Here is an 18,469-nt window from a genome sequence, read left to right as displayed (position 1 = left end):
GCTTTGAATGGAGGATAGAATCAGACTTGGTAGGCAGCATATTTTCATAGAGAAGTAGTAAAAATAAGTAAAATCCAAACTTGATATAGCAAGAATGGATTGAAGAAATAAAGGTGCCTTGTTAGAAGTGGTTCCAGTGGAGTTGGAAATGTTGCTCAGTTTAGCAGTTTTTACATGTTCAGCATAGATTCATCGATGGATAGGCCTACTCTACTAGGCACTTTGCAGAATCCCTGTCTTCAAGGGTTTTCAGTAACATTTATGATCCCTCATTAGGAGGGTTACCTGGGATACAAATGAGTGAAAAATAAGCATGATAATCCAATTATGTAGGGGTGAAGGGCACACCAGAGAGGTTTTTTTTCCTGCCAATAGGCTCTGACTAGTATTTAATCATGGAAAGTTTTATTCTTGGATGTATGTTAGATATGTGTGTTAGAATGCTTACATAGAGTTTTCTGTGTACATTTAATTAAAATGCAGATGGGATCTTTCAGTACAGAAGTGGCAAAAAACATTGTTGTATTAGGAGCAATAGATTTAAAACTTAAGTTTTTTAATACAAAAAGAAGTCTCACTAAGTGAAAAATTTCCTTCTTTTAAAAAGACTTAAAATTTCCATTGAGTCAGTTTTCTGTATGTATTTACCAGTCAGTAACATACTCAATGTGTTTTTCTCACTGTTTTCAGGAGACCAGCTTTGTGCTTAAATGTTCTCAATCGAAAGTGAAGACAGTGATAGGAACTCCCCAGGTCAGAAGATTTGTGCAGAGATTCCGAGAAGCTGAAACTTTTGTACAACTTTCTGAAGAAATCCAAACAGCAACTGTATGGTGCAGGAGCAAAAAACTCAAGACTCAGGCTGCCTATCTGGGCAGCAAACTTCTTAAAAGTAATCGACTTAAACATGTGGAAGCTCAAGGCTGCAGGTGAGTACATTCCAAAAATTTCTTCACTTTTCTGTTGTTTAGGGCAAAAGCACATACATTAGTTTCCTTCTTTAAAATACGGGATGTCTGGAATCCCTCTAGGTGCTAAAAGTGAGATCTACTCAAATCGTAATTTTATTTGCTGCTTTTGTTAAATGGGCAAAGTTGTATTATTGGAAGATAGTAAACTTACATTAACTACATTTTATACCCTTTGTCATTCCCATCCAGTCATTCAGAAAACATTAAGAATATGCGTGGTGTGCAAAGCTTGTAGTCCTCAGGGAGTTCGTGGTGTATGATTAACCATGGTCCTTCTGCAGACAGTGTCAGTGCAGCTGGAAGAGGGTGTGACAGAGCTGGTGCTGCTGCCTGGGAGGCCCATGTCAGGCTGCCAGGATCAGGATCAGGTTTGAAGTTCACAGGAGCTAGGCACTCACATATTACTGACTTCCTCTTTTCCTGTGACTTTTTACACTCAGAACTGTTTAGGATTGTGAGCCAGTAATGCCTGTGTTACGTGACGTTAGATACTTCAGAGCTTTGTATTTTCATTGAGAAAAAGAATAGATGCTTATGGTAACAATTTCAGATACAGATAGGTAGAAAGATGTGAAGAGGGAATAACACTTCATAGAGGCAATCACTTTGACCAATCTTTATGTGTACTTCAAGAAATTTTTTCTGTATGTGCACCGTACTTTCTCATCTATAGCTATAGAAATAAAATCTATTCTGTTCGGTACTTTATAATGGTTCCTGTGTATACACCACTGTACCAGTTTTACTCTGGCCACATGCGGTGGCTTACAGCTGGAATTCCAGTTACTCAGGAGGCAGGGATCAGGAGATTGTGGTTAAGAGGCCAGTCTGGGCAAAAAGTTAGCCAAGCTCTACCTCAACAACTGTAGAGTGTAGTGGTGCACACCTGTAATCCTGGTATGCAGTAGGAGGTCAGCCCTAAGCAGAGCATGAGACCCTAACAAAACCTAAGCACAAAAGGGGTGTGGCTCAAGTGATAGAGTGCCTGCTAGCAATCACAAGGCTCTGAGTTCAAGTTCTAGTACTGCCAAAAGTAGTTTTATTTAAAAATTATGGAAAAGATACTTGTTTTAGAAAAATATTTGATATATAATTGGGGTTTCACAATAACTTTTGACTAAGAGTTAAAGAGGGATCTATTCTAAGGTTGTTAACTTAGTCTGAGATGGAGAGAGGCATTCTGTTCAAGATTGGGTTTAAGCTCAGGGGTAGATGAGGCAGAGATGACAATGGTTAAAAGTTAATGAGAAGGGCAACCAACTCATGTTTGTTAGTTAGCTGTGTTAGTCTGTATCTCCCAAATGCAGTGCTCATATTGCCGTTTCACTAATACGTTTTTTGTAGTACACATTATATGTTTAATGTCCACAATAAGTCTGTAAGGTCTGCAGTATTATTCCCATTTTACAGATGAGGAGGGTATCAGAACTGGAGATCCAGAACTCAGTCAGTCCTCTGATTCCTGTTTTTATTCCTTTCCTTTCCATTTCAAGTCAGAGGAGCATCCACTTTCTCCCCACTTAAAAGTCACTGTTGATAGGAAGACCATGAAAATGGTTTGGAAACAGATCATTAATTACTTCAATATGGTGGACTTCCTTAAATTTTTATATTTGTTTTAAAAGAAGAAAGGAGGGATGTGGGGTAGAGTACAGACCTATGGCTAATCTTATAAAATTTAATGATCACAGCGATGAACTATGTGGTAGTACACAGTATTCAGAAGCAAAACACCTACAAAGATCAGCTATTTGAGTTTTGAATTCTGTAGATTTGAAGATGACATATGAATCACACTCAAGGCTGTCAGTTCCTCTGTGCCTTTTCATTCTTTTATAACTCCCCCTTTTATTTCTCTCCTTGTTCATTTCCTGAAACAATGTGAAGTTGCTTAACCAGACATGGATTATAATATACCGGCAGGAGTTTTTCATTTGTGGTATTTCCCCATTTCTACTCCTGTTACATTTTGAACAGATGATAGGTGTGAAGGAAAAGCTGCAATACTAAAGTGTGGAGGTGTCTCATCATTCAGCTACTTAGTGTAGGCAGTTTTAGGCATTACTTTTACAGCAAAATGGAGATCCATCTGCTTACAATGAATCAGAGGGAAGTTAGGCTCTGAAAAGCCAGATTTGGGTTAAAACTCCCTATATTCTGAGATTGTACAGACACAGGAACTTGTAAATAAATTGTGTATTTTTCTGTATTGGATTGGAAGTTGGGTGAAAGAAGACAGGTTAAAAGTGCTTGAGAACTTTTTTGCATCCTAATGAGCTCATATTTTTCTTACTCTGTCCTTTAGTTTGCCAAAAAAACTAGAGTGCATAAAAACATCTGTTTGCAACTGCCTTCTTCGTGGCTCAGTTATCAATGCTTCAAAGCATCATCTGAGACAAAGAAGATCACAGAAGAATTTTTCACTAAGGCAAAGGAAACCACAGAAAAAGTTGCAGTCAACTCTTTTAAGGGACATTCAGCAGTTCCCTCAAGGGACTCTGAAGAGTGATGTGGACACCAGTGCTGAGTGCAGACACTCAGGCCCTACTGTTCAGGGAATTGATCTCTGTCCTAACAGTAAACAGCTCTTGAGTAGCAGACTTTCAAATCCTGTCATACAAACTAAGGAAAAGCAGGTTCATCAGAATCTTATAGGAAGCAATGAAAATGAAACTGATTTGTGGACAAAGATGCAAATAAACAAACACAGTATGTCAGGAACCATTAAAGAAACAGATGACATTGATGACATTTTTGCCTTAATGGGAGTTTAGATGTTTTTATGGGACACTTTTAAGCACTTACAAGCTGGTTCAGTGTTCTGCTGTAAGAGGAACTGCTGAGATCTGGAAGTGCCACTTGGAACCCAGTGAGGAGCTACTTCTGTGTAATTCAGTTCAATAAACATTTACAGTAGTTTTGTGTCAATCAGCAAGTATTTATTTGGCTTCGACTGTGTGCCAGGTGTTAAACATGATGAAAAGTCTGTTACAGATGAATTTCTTGACCAAGGTTGGAAGCTCCTTTAAAAATAGAGTAATTTTATGATATACTAGGAAATAAAGACCCAAATAAGCAAGTTTCCAAAAATTCTCTGTGTCTTAAGGTAAATGGAAAGCAAGGTTGGGGAATGGCTAGGAATCACCTAAAAAGGTCACTTTGGCTTCAATGGCTCTACTCTAGATAGGCCTACCTCTGAGTACCAATGTTTGTAGCTTCTAGCAGGTACTATATTGTTTATATATTAGAATGGATCACCAAAGGGACTCAAAAGTTTTGTCACCAACTATATTACCAGACTGGTCACAACCATTATTTCTTTTCCTTTGTTCACCTTTTTATAGGAGAGCATGTGAAAATACTTTGAGTTTTCCAAAAGGTTTGTTTTTTACTCATGTGAAATACACAGGTTGAGAAAGTAAAATATATGGTTTTTTTTGTTGTTGTTTGGCAGTACTGGGGTTTGAACTCAGGATCTCACTACTACTTCAGCCACTCTACCAGTTGTGTTTTGTGTTGGGTAATTTTGAGATAGGGTCTCATGAACTATTTGCCTGCCCTGGCTTTGATTTGCAGTCCTCCTGATCTCTTCCTGAGTAGCTAGAATTACACTGGTACCTGGCTGCTAATCATAAATTTTAAAATTTGGTGTTAAGACTATTGTCTGGTATTTGTACATGCTTCTACAATTGCTCTAAGAGGGCAAATCTTAACATTTCTAAATAATGATATGAGAGGTATCGTTCAGATGTTCCAATTTGACTAGGTTTATAAACTTTTATGGTAGTCTTAAGTTTTATGTCATTTATAGACATAATAAAAATGATATTCCAGTATGTGCTGTATCCTTTTTCTTGGCTGTCCTATCATTTTCTCTGTTTACTTTCCATTTTTATCCAGTCCTGTCCTTCCTGCTTTCTGCATATTCTCACTCAGTCTATACCAGTGGTTCTCAAACTTTGAGTCACCTAACGGGTTGTTTAAGAACAGATTCCTAGCTACTTCCCAAAGATTGGTAAAACATGGACCCAGAGGATGGGGCCAGAAGTCTGCATGTTTATTTTTTACAAGGAGCCCCGGTGATCTTGATCGAAGCAGCCCAGAGTTAATACAAACTATGGTTTAGCTTCTGTTCTGAAGCCTTAGTTTTTGAGACATGGTCTCACGATGTAGTCCAAGCTGGCCATGAATTCATAATCCTCCTACTTCAGCCTTCCAAGTGCTGGGATTACAGGTATGTGCTTAGCTTTCTGAAGCCTTATTAAACATGCTGTTGTAATTCATAATTCTCAACTAGTCACTTTCCACTGATTACATTCCTTCTGGCTTCCAAGTGGCAGAGTTACTTGGTCAGTGACACACACTTGTACATTCATTCTCTTGCTAAGTGATGCCTAGGGACTGCTAGCAAGAAGACCAGATGAGATCCCTTGACCTTGTACCTTCAGGACCATGAGCCAAAAGAAATCTCTTTTCTTTATAATTTTAATGAAAAATGCTAACAGCTATTCCCACCCCCTCCAACCACAGATTTATTTATGACAAGTCTACAAATGGCCAGTAACTTCTAAGTGGCTTTGTGTTCAATGTATTCTTTTTACATACTGAGAAATGAAGGTAAATTAGTACTGGTGTGGTATATTTTTGTCACTCATTGGGTCTGGTTTATTTCCTGGGAGTTGTTATAGTCCTCCAAATGGCCTTTCTTCTAAGACTTCATGTCCCAATTTCTGGTTTAGAAGATAAAAGTTTAAAAAAAAGATACAAGGTTCAGCTCTGCTTCTGCTTCTGTTTATTTGCACAGGACTCAACTGAGCTACTCAGTTTTCCTACATAGAGGTTACAGCATCTGAAGTGGCATTTTTGCTCAAGAACCCTAATTTTTTTTTATTTCATTAATGATCTTTTTAATCAGGTCTCTTCTTTTTAAAATCTGCCTTCCACTTTTTTATTTTGTGATGGTAGGGTCTGAACTCAGGGCCTTCTGCTTGCTAGACAGGAGCTCTACCACTTGAACCAAGCCCCCTTGCCCTTAATCTGTCTTCTGTAGTTCTGGGAAAATAGTAAAAAGCTTCATATATGTGCCCACAAAATGGTAATTTATATATTTATAAGGAATATAGTATTTGTATCAGTATTTTTTTAAAAAGATTTAAATATATGTCTTAAATTTAAAAAAATGATTGGTACAATATAATAACCCATACTATACCTAGTAAAGAAGACTAAAGTAATGTCAAGGTCATGATAGTGAATACAGGTTGATGGGTCCTTAATCCAAAATCTGAAATGTGAGCAGACAGGATACTCAAAAAAGTATGGATTTTGAAGTCTTGGATTTGGACTGCTCAACCAGTAGTCATGTAAATATTCCAAAATCTGCCAAATTCCAAAATTGGAAACACTCCTGGTCCCAAGCATCTTGGATAAGGGATAAAAGGAGTACTAGGCATTCAGGTAATTTATAAGAGCAGTGTATGAGGAAATACTGTGTGTCCCTTCAAATCCTGTTGACCATCTTGAGTCAGCCCCTTATGTGACAATCAGTTTTGAGTAGAGCTGGACCTTGCCCTCTCCTCTGGTGACCGCTTACTTTCTGACTCTGGGCTTGTGATAAGCTATAGGAACTGCTTGGCACATGGACATGTACAACTGAGAAGAGAGAATTTAGTCAAAGGTAATTACTCAAAGGTGACTCAGGCACATTTCATGAGTCTCCTCAGAAGATCCCTCAAGATCAAACATCATGCCAACCAAAAGTATTGCATATTTTCAACCAAAAGTATTTGGCAGATTTTCTTTCCTTCTGTTGCATTTCACTACTCCCTGGGATCACTTTCCAAATACTTGATACACTGTAAGAACCTTTGCAAGTGCTATAATGTACCCCCATCCAGCACAACAATAATAAAAACAAGTTTTAAAAAACCTATCGAGCTTTGTATTAGGCTCTGCTTTTAGGAGAACCCAGGCTCAGATAAGGAGTAAAGTAACACTGGCAGGCAGATAACTTCTAAGACAATTCTTTCATGACATATTTTACTTTGTGAATGCCTGCATTAAATCTTTCTTGGCTTAAAACACTTCTGGTAAGAATAAAACAGACCAATTCCATTAACCATAAAACAACTGCAAATACATTTCAAAACGAATTATCTGAAACTACAAAGTTATATAATTTTAAATCTAGTACCATAGTTGTAATCTTTTAAAAGTTAGTCTCACTTTGAAAAAAGTGAGACACATGAATAGGATGGTGTCATGTTTATAAAAATCGCTTTTAGTTCAAAGTAAGGCTTTATCTTTTCATCCTGATCTTTACTGTAGCAATCCTAAACTGTCCCACAAACTTTTTTTCTCTTGCCCTTTCAAACTAATTTTCTCACTTAAATGTGGTTTTGTTACTTCCTCCATGACAGAATGGTTTCTATGGTAAATACCTATGAATTTTGCTGTATTCTTTTGTTGGTTTGGATTTATAAATACGCAGCTGTCTTCATATGTATTACCTCTTGCTTGTGTGGTGACAGTTACATATGAGTTTAAGAGAAAGCAAGAAAATTGTTTAAGATCAACTTATAACAGATGTTAGAAGTGGAGCTTGAATTCTGGTTTTCTCATTGTGAATCCTGTGTTCACCTAAAAATTAATGATTCCAGCCTGAAATGATTGTTATTTCTTTCCAAGACGGTCTTGATAAATTTTATCAAGTATAATTAATATTAAAATAATGACTTGAAAAAAAGATTACAGGCATACATGTAAGCATTTACCCTTTAATTTACCTATCAATGCTTAACAGAAAAGCAGTTCCTTTAACTTAAGTCTATTTTAGTCTTAAAAATATATATATACATGATAGACATTCTCTTTTAAAAGGTAAAAGCAGCATAAATAACATTGGTCAACCTTTCTCTACATAATAGTAACAGGGTTTTGTTTTATAGATTTCTAATGCTCTTCGCCTATTCATTTGTTGAAACAGGAAAACCAGCGAGTATCTGTCCCAGTGAACAGCATAACTTAATTATTTATCAATCTTTTTCCCCCAGGCACAATTTCATTCTTTCTTTGGGAAGATACAGGTTTTAAAGCTTAAGTGATTCTTCTGCAAGTTACAGATAAGCAACACTTAAAACAATACTGAGATTCTTCTAAGTGTTTTAACTCCATTTGACAGAAGGAATTTTGAAACTTCATCTATATTGGGAGCCATCATTTAAGACTTCCTGTTATATTTGCTATAAAGCATTTCAAAAGATGGATTCCAGAGTAGGTGACAACACTGTGAAAAGAAAAGAAAAATAATTTTCTCCTGTATCTCAGTGGTAGTAACAGATCTGAATTAATTTAACTTGTTTTTTTTTAATAAATTCTTGTGAATCCATGTATGAGGTGAAATATCTTTTAATCTGTCTCGACTTTCTTCTCCCAGCTTCTTGTAGTATTCTAAAATCTGATGAGCCAGTTTATCTGACCCAATTCCGTCATGATTCTAAATTTTTTTTTTACCATAAATCTATTTTACTTTTTGCTTCCCAGAATAAGTCTTGATGTCTTTAGTTTATTCTTATGGTAACAAAAATTCATTCACCTTGATAATTTACAACTTTTTTCAGTTTTTTAAATTCACCATCACCTTTGTGACTTTTATTTATCTGTCTTTCTACATCCATCCATTCTTCCATCCATCAATCTATCCATAGGAGCTTGACCATATGGCTTCTCAGGCTGTGAATATACTATGGTTTTATAAATATGTAAACTATTTCCTGCTATATTGCTAATTCCCTTCTTAATTAAGTATAGCATTTTAGACTTTCTGACCAAAGCTACTTCCTTAAAAACAGCCCATAATGATTCATATAACTGAAGTGATACATACACAATTTAAAGAGCTAGAAGTTGGATTCACACACTATCGCAACTAGAATTCATGTGTAATGCTTTTGTCAACCTTTATAATTCTTTGTTCTCAGGGTCAGTTATTATCTACTTGTAATTTTACATTAAAAAACCCACAGAAACAATTATGCCATGCCTATTTATAATTTCTTCCATACCATTTATAAAATAGACTTAGGACCTAGATCAATCCTTAGGGACCTTTCACCATTTATACTTTTCTACTCCACACTGGGTCAGAGTTCAGACATGAAGATTAGCACTTAATTTTTGCCTTCAAACTTGAAAGTCAACCCCCCCCCCATTCTAAACCAACACTTCATCTTTCTCCTACCATACAGAGAAGGAAATAAAACCTGACTTATTTTACAATAGGAACTTGTAAATCTCCTGGAGGGATGCCCTGGGGTTGGTCATGCAAGTAAAAGCAACTCTACTTCTGAATGAGGTTTTGAGGGTTCTGAGTACATTCCTACAAATTGTTATTGTGTTACAGTGAAAGTTCTTGAAGGACAGTAGGCTCACATGTCTTAATTTTTAGATTTTGAGTGCCAGGTAGCCTTTGGCAGTGCCTTGGTCACCTCTGGTTTGTATGATGGCAGCAGTGACTCATTCCAGGGTCATGCAGCAGAGACAGAGACAGCTGGCATATCTAAAGAAGGAAATGCCCTTATGAAGCACTAGGAATCTGATAATCTGGGTCGTAGGCCTGATTACCACTTATTGAATAACCATTGACAAGAAGGAAACTTAACATTATTATGTGCCTAATGTGTAGGAGATACAATAAATTTAATCCTGGTTTTTATATTTTTACCAGCGAGAAAACAGACTCAGAAAATGAAATGAGTTCCTTAAAATCAGAAGCCAAGTATAGAAAAACGTATTTACATTATGCAAAACCCTGGTGTCTGACCTTAAGGCCCAAGCTCTTTCCATTTTAGCAAATACCTCTCTGCAACTCAATTTCTTAGATTTATAGCTTTATCTGTGAAATAAGCATGTTTACTGTGAGGATCAATTATGTGTCTTGAATAATCTAGTGCTATAACCTCCCCAAAACCATCTGTTTTCAGTGAGCTCTAGTTCTCAATGTCAGGTCACAATCTGCCTGGAATGGTCCAGTGACATGTAGTCCACAGTGCTGTGTGACTATTCTTTGATCATTCTGTTGTTTTGAACATCACAATTTCACTGATGCAGTCCAAAAAATACTCAGTTTTCCCCTAGCCACAATTATGTTATTAATTCAGTCAACTAAAACTTAAGAGCATTTTTGAACAAATGCTGCTGTTTAGCCATGATTTGCTAGTTTTATATTTATGTTGTTCTTTTAGTTGACATCTCATTTCCTTCTTATTAAACAACTAAAAGAAATAGCTGTGTTTATATGATAATGCTCAGGGCTCAAAGAAAAAGTAGGATTTTGCTCCCACCTCTAGGAATTTCCACTGTATACCTGGGACAAAGACAAGTGAACAGGCTTGACACCTGAGTGTAAGTCAAAGGAGAAGAACGTTTTATAGGAATGGAGGAAGAAGAGTTCCAATGGGCATATTCATGACACTTCAAATCTAATCTAGACGGGCGGGCCTAAAATGACTCCTGAGGGGACAGTTTCACATACAACAAAATGTTACCTGGTTTCATTACTTTCTCAGAGCAACTAGCATAGTGCCTCTCACAAAAAAGAGTATGGAAATCAGAGAGGAGTGGTGCTCTATTTCTACCATACTACACATTACATACTGTACCCTACATTACACAATCAGTACAAACCCATGCTTTGTCATGAAATCACAGCTTAATTTCTCAAAAATTACCAGCTCAGGAAATCCCCATGCTGTCAGCTACCACTGTTTAATTTGAACTTACACAAATCATTTTTGGTTCTTAGACGGTCCTTTTAAATAAAATTTTCAGGAAAATTTTTATCCCTATCGGCCATAATATGAGTTTTTTAACCATAAAGTTGTTTTCTTTGAAATTAAGGAAAAAGATGATAGCATCTTTTTATGGCTGTTTGAAAAGTAAAGTTTTCATTTCTGCAGTGGTTTAGGTTGAGCTAGACCACTGAAGCAGAAAGAGAAAGTGCATTCAGGGAAGATCCAGCAAGTAACAAGAGAAGGAAGAAAGAATAGAGGGAAGAGAAAAATCGAGTACTAATGGATTGTACCAACAAATCATGGCTAACTACATAGCCTTCCAAATTTTATGTGATACCTCAATATAATAAACACTGACTTAAAGATTTTTAGTACATAAAATCACTAAAGCAATTCAATCTTACCTTACAGGAAACAACTGAGGAAAACATCCTTGAGTTTGTGTATTAACAAATTTCTGGATCTGAAGCACTTGTTTTAAAAGATGTCCCTTGGAAGATTTATCAATTTTTGTTAATACCATCTACAAGATACAAAAATTTAAGCATTAGAAATAAAACATTTTTAATATTCAGTTTTATACATGTAATTACTATTTTTCAGTTACAACTAGGTAACCATGGAAATTTCTTAATCTGTCCCCATTCCCTCATCTGTAAAATAAAAACAATAACCCATAAAATTGCTCTGAAGATTAAATGAGTTAATGTATACAACATATAAGAAATATATATATATATTATGTGTTTGCTATGCTTTAACTACATGGGGCAATAATATCTTGGACTTAAGATTGATCGATCAGAGCCAAATTTCTAATTGCCACCAGTTGTTTCAATATATCTTGTGGTCTAAGATATATAAATGAATATTATTAGGCTGGTCCACATAAAACTGCCAGCTTGTAATAATTTTTGATCTATAAAGTACATCAGCCTTTTAAGTAACACTCTAAAGAAAAAACTTAGAAGTTGGGCTATTTGTAGGTTATACCTACTATAGTTATATTCTAGCTACATCTAGAATTTTACTTGTATGAATACAACTACATACTGGAGCAAATTCAAAGCCGGGTAACTGATTATAAAATCAATTAAAAAGTAAAATCTCAATCCATCAGTCTTTCCTTGGGAATTTTCATAAAATTAAGGTTCCTGATGAATCATTTATATGCTTTTTAGTCACAGAAAATGCTAACAGCAGGAGGGAGAAGCAGAAAGTGTATGGTTTCTAACAACCCATCGATTACCTCAGATGAGGGTGTTTTCTCATCAAGGCCAACGGGTAGGTGTATATTTATTTAGTTATATGGTTATGGAGTTTGAACCCAGGGACTCATACATGCTAGATAAGCACTCTAGCTGAGTTACAACCCAGGCCCCAAATTTTATGTGATATTTTTTCTTTACAGAGCCAGGAATTGGACCCAAAGTGTATTGATGTATCAGTTCCTTTTCCAAAGAAGAAAATAATTATTTCCCAACAGTTAAAACGGAGGAAACTACATGATTTCCCAAATGGGTACCTTTCACACTAAATCCTAAATACTATTATTTAATAAAGCCAGCTTGACAATATTTAGGCAATTTTACCACCAATTCCTTGATACTTTATAACTAAATTATCCCTAATGCTTCACACGACTTTTATAAACCCCAAAATGTAATAACCCACAACAAAAGTGGCTGACTTGTAACACTGTTTGATTTACATTAAACTCTACTGTTACAGTTTAGTGGTTTTCTGATAATATTTGGAAACTAAATTATAGTCCCTGAGTTCTTCGCTTTTCTTTGAAAAGGAACTTTAAGAGTTTTATTTTATCTGGAAGTATTACAAAACAAACTAAATGTGGATATTACCCTACTAGTCTGTATTTGATTCTAGGTCAAATGACAGAACACTAAGAAGATATTTCTAGAAGCAACTCTGTTTTTTAAGAATACAAAAAGCCTGTTATGTTCTTGAATGATTTTTAAATTCTAAATTAGGTTAGCAAATGTTTCAGCTGGAATTTTATTTACTTTTTATAAGTACTATTTGCCAAGCTGCTGTTAAGAACTATTAACAAGTTTTGAACAAATGTTTATATTTCCATTAAGAAACATGGAAAAGAGAAGCACGTGGAACATTAAAGGAGCAGCTTTAGAATCTTCTACTTTGACTGTAACTTTAAAAACTTAAAACTGAGAAAAGGGAAAGAGAATAAAAGTGTCCCAGAACTTAAAGTACCTTTCCTTTAGCTTTTGAAGAGGCAAGACCTGTTTATTTATTAAATAGTGTGGGGCACACACTCATACACACAACTGCTATTTCTAACTCCAACCATGAGTCAAAACAAACACTTACCACATAAGGTAATCCAAATTCTTCACACATTTCTATGGCAATATTGTCTGTTTTTGTAATTCCAACAACACTATCCACTAGTAAAAATGTTCTCTTCAAACTATAAGAATGTAGAAAAGAAGTAAGTGGCAATAAAAGATATGCTCATTCATCTGTCCTCTTACCCACTCTTACCATACTAAGAAAATTTTTTTTAATAACTGACAATCAAAAATTAAAAAATTTTTTTACCAAAAAGGAATTAATAATTCACTGAGTTCATCCTATAATCCAATAGGTCTCAATGCTGTTTACTTTCAATAACTAAATTTCCTAAATATTAATTTATTTCGATAAGTATTCTAACACAAAGATGAGTGAGTTCCTTCCTCTAAGACTTTAAACTGTAGTGGGAAAAAGGGACACAAATCCAACTCATTATCATATCCAAGTTATCATAGAAATGGTTAACTTTTAAATTATTACTTTAAGATTAACAGGTAGCAGAAACATTGTATTTGCATTTTCTTATATAGATAATTCATTTCAGTTTCTATGTAAAGCTACAAAAGCAAAACACTATTTTTTTTCATTTGCATTGCTGAGTATTGAACCCAAAGCTTCTAGCATATCATGCAAGCACTCTATTACTGAGCTACATCACTTGTCTTAAACACTGCACTTCAAAAATTTAACATTATTTTTCTACATATACTTTGGTCCTAAATATCGTATTGTAGACTATTATGACAATGAAATGGATCTAATAAAATAAGTCATTTGATAAAACTGAAGTGTTCATCATGTGTAGAATACTTTTGATGAAAATGTGCTTTGTGGTTAAATGTGTAACTGTTTCAAGAAAAATTTTCCTTACTTCCTTCGTTCTTTTAGATAGGTCTCTACCATGTCAACAAAATCTTCAGGTGCTCTATAGCCATAACCTGGCATGTCCACCAATGTAAAATATTTTCCAACTTTGAAAAAATTCATTTTCTTTGTGTGCCCCTGATAAAATGGAAAAATAAAAGCTGACTTAAAATTTGTCCTTTTATATACTTCACAACTTGAAATGTTTTCAATTCAACCAACAAATATTTGTTAAAAGCCTAAGTATATAATCCTACCTATTTTGATGATGAGTTGGTAAAAAAGAAAGAAGGGAAATGGCTAGAAATAGTTTAGATCATATTATTTTTTAATTAATTTTTCTTAAAATAGAATCTGTATTAGTTAAGAACTTTAGATTTCATACTAGAAATATGTAGGCAAAATATTTTGTGATCTTTCTCATTTTACTATCCATAAAAAGTCACCCTACTGTAAATTATTTAACTACCATTAGTCGATATTCTCAGATGAATAATGTATTTCTAAAGAGGAATGATGGCACAGATAGGTTGCAGTGCTTCTCCTATCAAGATAAATTATCATAACATCAAGATCCAAAGCCTGTAAATTTCTCCTTCTTGACTGTTGCTTCCCTAAAAATCAAGATCTTTTCAGGTTTTTTATTATGTGGGTTTCAGTGCTCTGATTAAACAATTTTTGAAAGCATATACAACACTAGAATTATAAGGTATCTGTGCAGTTAGAATTGAACTAAGATGATAAAATATAGTTTATTCATGCTTTTGTGTCCATGGGGCATTTATTAATCAGAAAAGCAAAGATACACCATTTTAAAAGTCAATTGCTTGAGTATTAGAAAAAATATTGTCAAAGGAAAGATTTTTATACACGGTGACTAAGTTCCCAGTCAGCTTTTTTGTCCATCTATTAAAAAATGATTTTAGAATTACAAATTGGGAATATGAAGAATAAATCTCATCCATTGTCCTCTTATAAGGAAGGTGATTCATCCTACTTAGAAGATGACAGTTTGGTTGGTTTATTTTGTGAAGGAGGGTAGGAGGGAAGACAGAAAGATTAAGGAATGGAGAGAATCATTAGTGACAAAGAAAGAGAACCTACTACATAAAGTGGGGAGCAAAAGACAAGCTAAGTCTCATTGAAGGATTTCAAGTACCATGAAATGGGCAGGGGGTAGTGAGCATAACAACTGGTGGAAGTTTTGCCATGACTAAATACTAAGATAAGGGGAACTGGGGGTGAGTTTTGAGAAAAGGTTATCTTAGACACTGGTTGAGACTGCATAATTAAGAGGAAGTAAAATGATAGAAAGCTACTAGAGCAGAGTATCTGGGAAAATAAACATATCATCTGGTGCTAGGTAAAATAATATGACTGGTATACTGGTGTGTGTGTGTGAGCATGTGTGTGAGCTAGAATGGTATAAAAGCAAAAAAAAAAAAAGAGCAAACTTTAGAGTTGCTTAACCTAAAATCAGTGTAAAACGAGAACTAGACGATCACTCTTGTAGAAGGAAATATCAACTCACAATGAAACACTATTTGGCAACTCTTTGGAAGATTTAGACAAAGGAAGCTTTCCTCAACTACTAAAATAAATGCAGTATATATTTTTTTCCAGAGAAATACACAGGCATTAATATCTTACTTTATTATTTGTTTGAAAGAAATCTCTTCTCTAGGAACTTAGCAATTAAGATTTCTTATACCATCCAATATTTATTACTCATTTTAGTCAAGTCAAGAGATAGTGCAGACATATTTAAAAATTTCAACATACCGGTTTTTTGGAGACTCTGACTTCAACATCAGGGGCCAGTGAAAATAAAGCCTTTAGTAGGGAGGATTTTCCAACATTGCTTCTGCCTATAAAACATACCTTACATAAAAAAAAAAAAGAGAATTGAGTACTTGAAGAACTGAGTACACAAAACTCTGTCAACTATTCAGTCTTGCTAAGCCATGTTAAAAAAAAAGGCTTATGTTTAGTCAAACCTGAAATTCTAAAACACAGTATTTATTCAATGACTTCAAAGTGCAGGTACAGTTCTAAGCACTCATTTTCTTATTTGCTCTTTTACAATTTCTCTATGAGGTAGGTAATATTATTATTCTCATTTTACTTATGAGACGACACAAGAGACCTAAAATTATATAGCTAGATTGAGGAACTGGGATTTGAGCTCAGAATGCATATATTCAGAACCTGTGCCTTTAATTACAGTATGCTAGAAAGTCTGCAGGAGACAGGTGGAGGGAGTGAATTCAAGTACAATACATTGTAAGAACTTTTTTTCCTCCTTTTTTTATCTTATCATTTTTACATTTACTTCATTGTAAGAACGTTTATAAATGCCATAATGTACCCCGACCCAGCACAACAATAAAGGAAAAAAAAAGTCTTCAAGTTTTATTAGGCATAACATATTTACAAAGCTTTCTGAAGTTAAAAAAAAAGTATTTAAACAAAAGTGGCTCAAAGTACAACTACATATTTGGAAGAACATTTTCTCAAGAACTCCCAGAGTAGAGTGTAACACTACTGCAATTTAAGAGATTTTGTTTTGTTTTGTTTTCCTTGAACTCTATAGTTAGTTAAGCTTTTGCCCTCTGCAGTGTGGAAATCAACAAATCATTCTTGAGTAACCATTAATATACATGACTCTGCTTTTTAATTGGTATAGAAGGGGAAACAACTCCAACCAGTTGTTTTAAATGAAGTCAGAACCTCCCTTTTCTGGACATTTTGGAAATATGTAAAGGCATTTATGATTATCAATACAAATGAGGAGCACTGATTGGGCAGGGGCCAGTGATGCTATACATTCTGTGAAACTTAGGTTAGTCCTTTAAATTGAATGATCTAAGTGAGTCCTACATAAATTTCAAGTAACTCTTGCTAGATTAAACCCAACGCTTATATAAAGATAAAGCTGAATTTCAGAGAATGAATTACAGCACACAAAAAGTCCACTAATTGTAGCAGCTCTACATAATTTACAAGAAAAAATTTGAGGCAACTGTTGGGTCTGGAACCCTAAAGCAGATGAGTGAGTATCCCTTCCTCCCCCCTCCCCAAGGAGAGCACGGTCATTCCTACATCCTGAGAAAGAGTTGTAAACCTGCATTCCTGCATTCTGAAGAGACACCAAGTCTGATAGATCTGCCACTGGGCTGTTGAGCAAAATGCTCTCAAGATTGAGTACCCACCCCCTCCTACCCCATAAGGGGCAAACAGACCAGTTCATCTAAGAAAGCCCAGGAATCCACGGCCAATGAAAAGAACTCACCTAACCCAGAGTTAAACGTCCATAAAAACCCCAGCCTTCACCTGAGCAGGGAGCCACTGGTTTCCCGGCTCTGCTGCACTGTTCTAGCTGTAGCCTTTCTTTTTTCTCTAATAAATCCTACTTCCTATACCGGCTTTGGCTCACAAGTCAATCAGCTGCCTCCAGAGCCAGTTCTCTGGCCTGTGAAGGCAAAGACCCTGAACGCTGGCCCAGAACAGCTCACACCGGCATGTAACAATGGTACAGTTAGAAGGGCACAGCTGGAGAGCTGAGCTGCCTTTTGGCAGACTTAAACAAAATACTGTGTAACTGAATTGTAGAACATGCATATAAAGTGCACACTCACAGAATTTCACTAAAAAACGTTAAAAAAAATCTTCCAATTACCGACACCTACAGATAATTCTATTTCTAGAATAGAATTTTAGAAATAAAACTATTACTGCACATGATAGGAAATTTAAATAGGATGAAAGTTACATACTGATAAGGACTATCTCATTTATGAAACGTTTCCTATTCTTTGTCTAAATTCGAATTTGTCTCTACATGGTTTCCCTATTTTACTTAAACAGGAAAAAGAGGGCAGAATTAACTTTTTGAACGCTTTATGTTTGAAAACCTTTTAAAGTCTTCCAGATTCATTATCACAGTAATTTAAACCATCCATATGCTTATTTAAGATAATGCAAGCGTCCGCACAAAGCTCGCTCTCCTGGGTGACAAGAGAAGCGTGACAGCGAAGCCCCCGCACGTCTCGCCGCCTGCTGGGGGCGGGGCGTTTCGCGCCCCTACGCCGCGGGGACGAAGGAGGCGGGCAGGGGCGGCTCTCACCTCAGGCAGGGAAAGGGCCGGGGCGTGGTCGAGACGCTCGGCGGAGCTGAGGTAGTCGATGCGGTTCCGGGGACTGGCAGCGAAGACGCTGTCGGCCCTCGTAATGTCCTCCAGGCTCGGGTCGAAGGTCTTCAGGTGAAGGTCGGGCATCGTGTCTGGGACGAGGTGCTGCTGGAGTTCCTGCAGCGGGTAGACTAATTTCGTCAGTTGTCTCTGTGGCAGTCGTAGCACCTCAGCAAAGGTCTGGGACGTGCTGGAAGCTCTGCTCAGGCGCCCGAGCACCGTAGATGTCGCTAAGAGCCTTTTTATCCGAAACTGCAGTCCAAGTGCCGCCATTTTTCTCTCCCAGAAGCCCCGCGGCGGGCCTGGTTGCCGGGGTCTGG

At 36.0% G+C, this 18,469-nt stretch overlaps 3 protein-coding genes across 8 annotated transcripts in view; 2 read left to right on the top strand and 1 right to left on the bottom strand.

The window, feature by feature from the left end:
- Rmp64 (ribonuclease MRP subunit p64) overlaps positions 1–3,899 on the top strand; it is a 16,343-nt gene extending 12,444 nt beyond the window's left edge. For all 5 annotated transcript variants that reach the window (XM_020165085.2, XM_074073127.1, XM_074073126.1 and 2 more), the window contains 2 exons: positions 691–929; positions 3,277–3,899. In XM_020165085.2, coding sequence (XP_020020674.2) covers positions 691–929; positions 3,277–3,745 — 708 coding nt within the window. In that variant the 3' untranslated portion in view covers positions 3,746–3,899. The remainder of the gene's footprint in view (positions 1–690; positions 930–3,276) is intronic.
- Gtpbp8 (GTP binding protein 8) lies at positions 389–18,469 on the bottom strand. Of its 2 annotated transcripts, none has more exons than XM_020165084.2 (6): positions 18,087–18,467; positions 15,743–15,841; positions 13,968–14,098; positions 13,112–13,211; positions 11,167–11,285; positions 389–8,256 (listed from the first exon to the last, which is right to left on the bottom strand). In XM_020165084.2, exons 1-6 carry the CDS (start codon positions 18,420–18,422, stop codon positions 8,187–8,189), a joined length of 855 nt encoding a protein of 284 aa, XP_020020673.2. In that variant the 5' UTR covers positions 18,423–18,467; the 3' UTR covers positions 389–8,186. The 2 variants fall into 2 exon arrangements, with proteins under 2 accessions (XP_020020673.2, XP_073929242.1); XM_074073141.1 differs by lacking the exon at positions 389–8,256 and adding an exon at positions 8,273–9,528 and having other exon boundaries at positions 18,087–18,469.
- LOC109683333 (cell surface glycoprotein CD200 receptor 1-like) overlaps positions 18,090–18,469 on the top strand; it is a 109,572-nt gene continuing 109,192 nt past the window's right edge. Inside the window, exon 1 of the mRNA XM_074073134.1 lies at positions 18,090–18,221. The gene's annotated coding sequence lies outside the window, so the exon portion shown is untranslated. The remainder of the gene's footprint in view (positions 18,222–18,469) is intronic.

Source organism: Castor canadensis, chromosome 5 (genome assembly GCF_047511655.1).
Source record: "Castor canadensis chromosome 5, mCasCan1.hap1v2, whole genome shotgun sequence".
In the NCBI taxonomy this organism is placed as follows: domain Eukaryota; kingdom Metazoa; phylum Chordata; class Mammalia; order Rodentia; family Castoridae; genus Castor; species Castor canadensis.
Note: the sequence above shows the minus strand (reverse complement) of the source record. Positions and strands in the feature narration are given on the sequence as shown.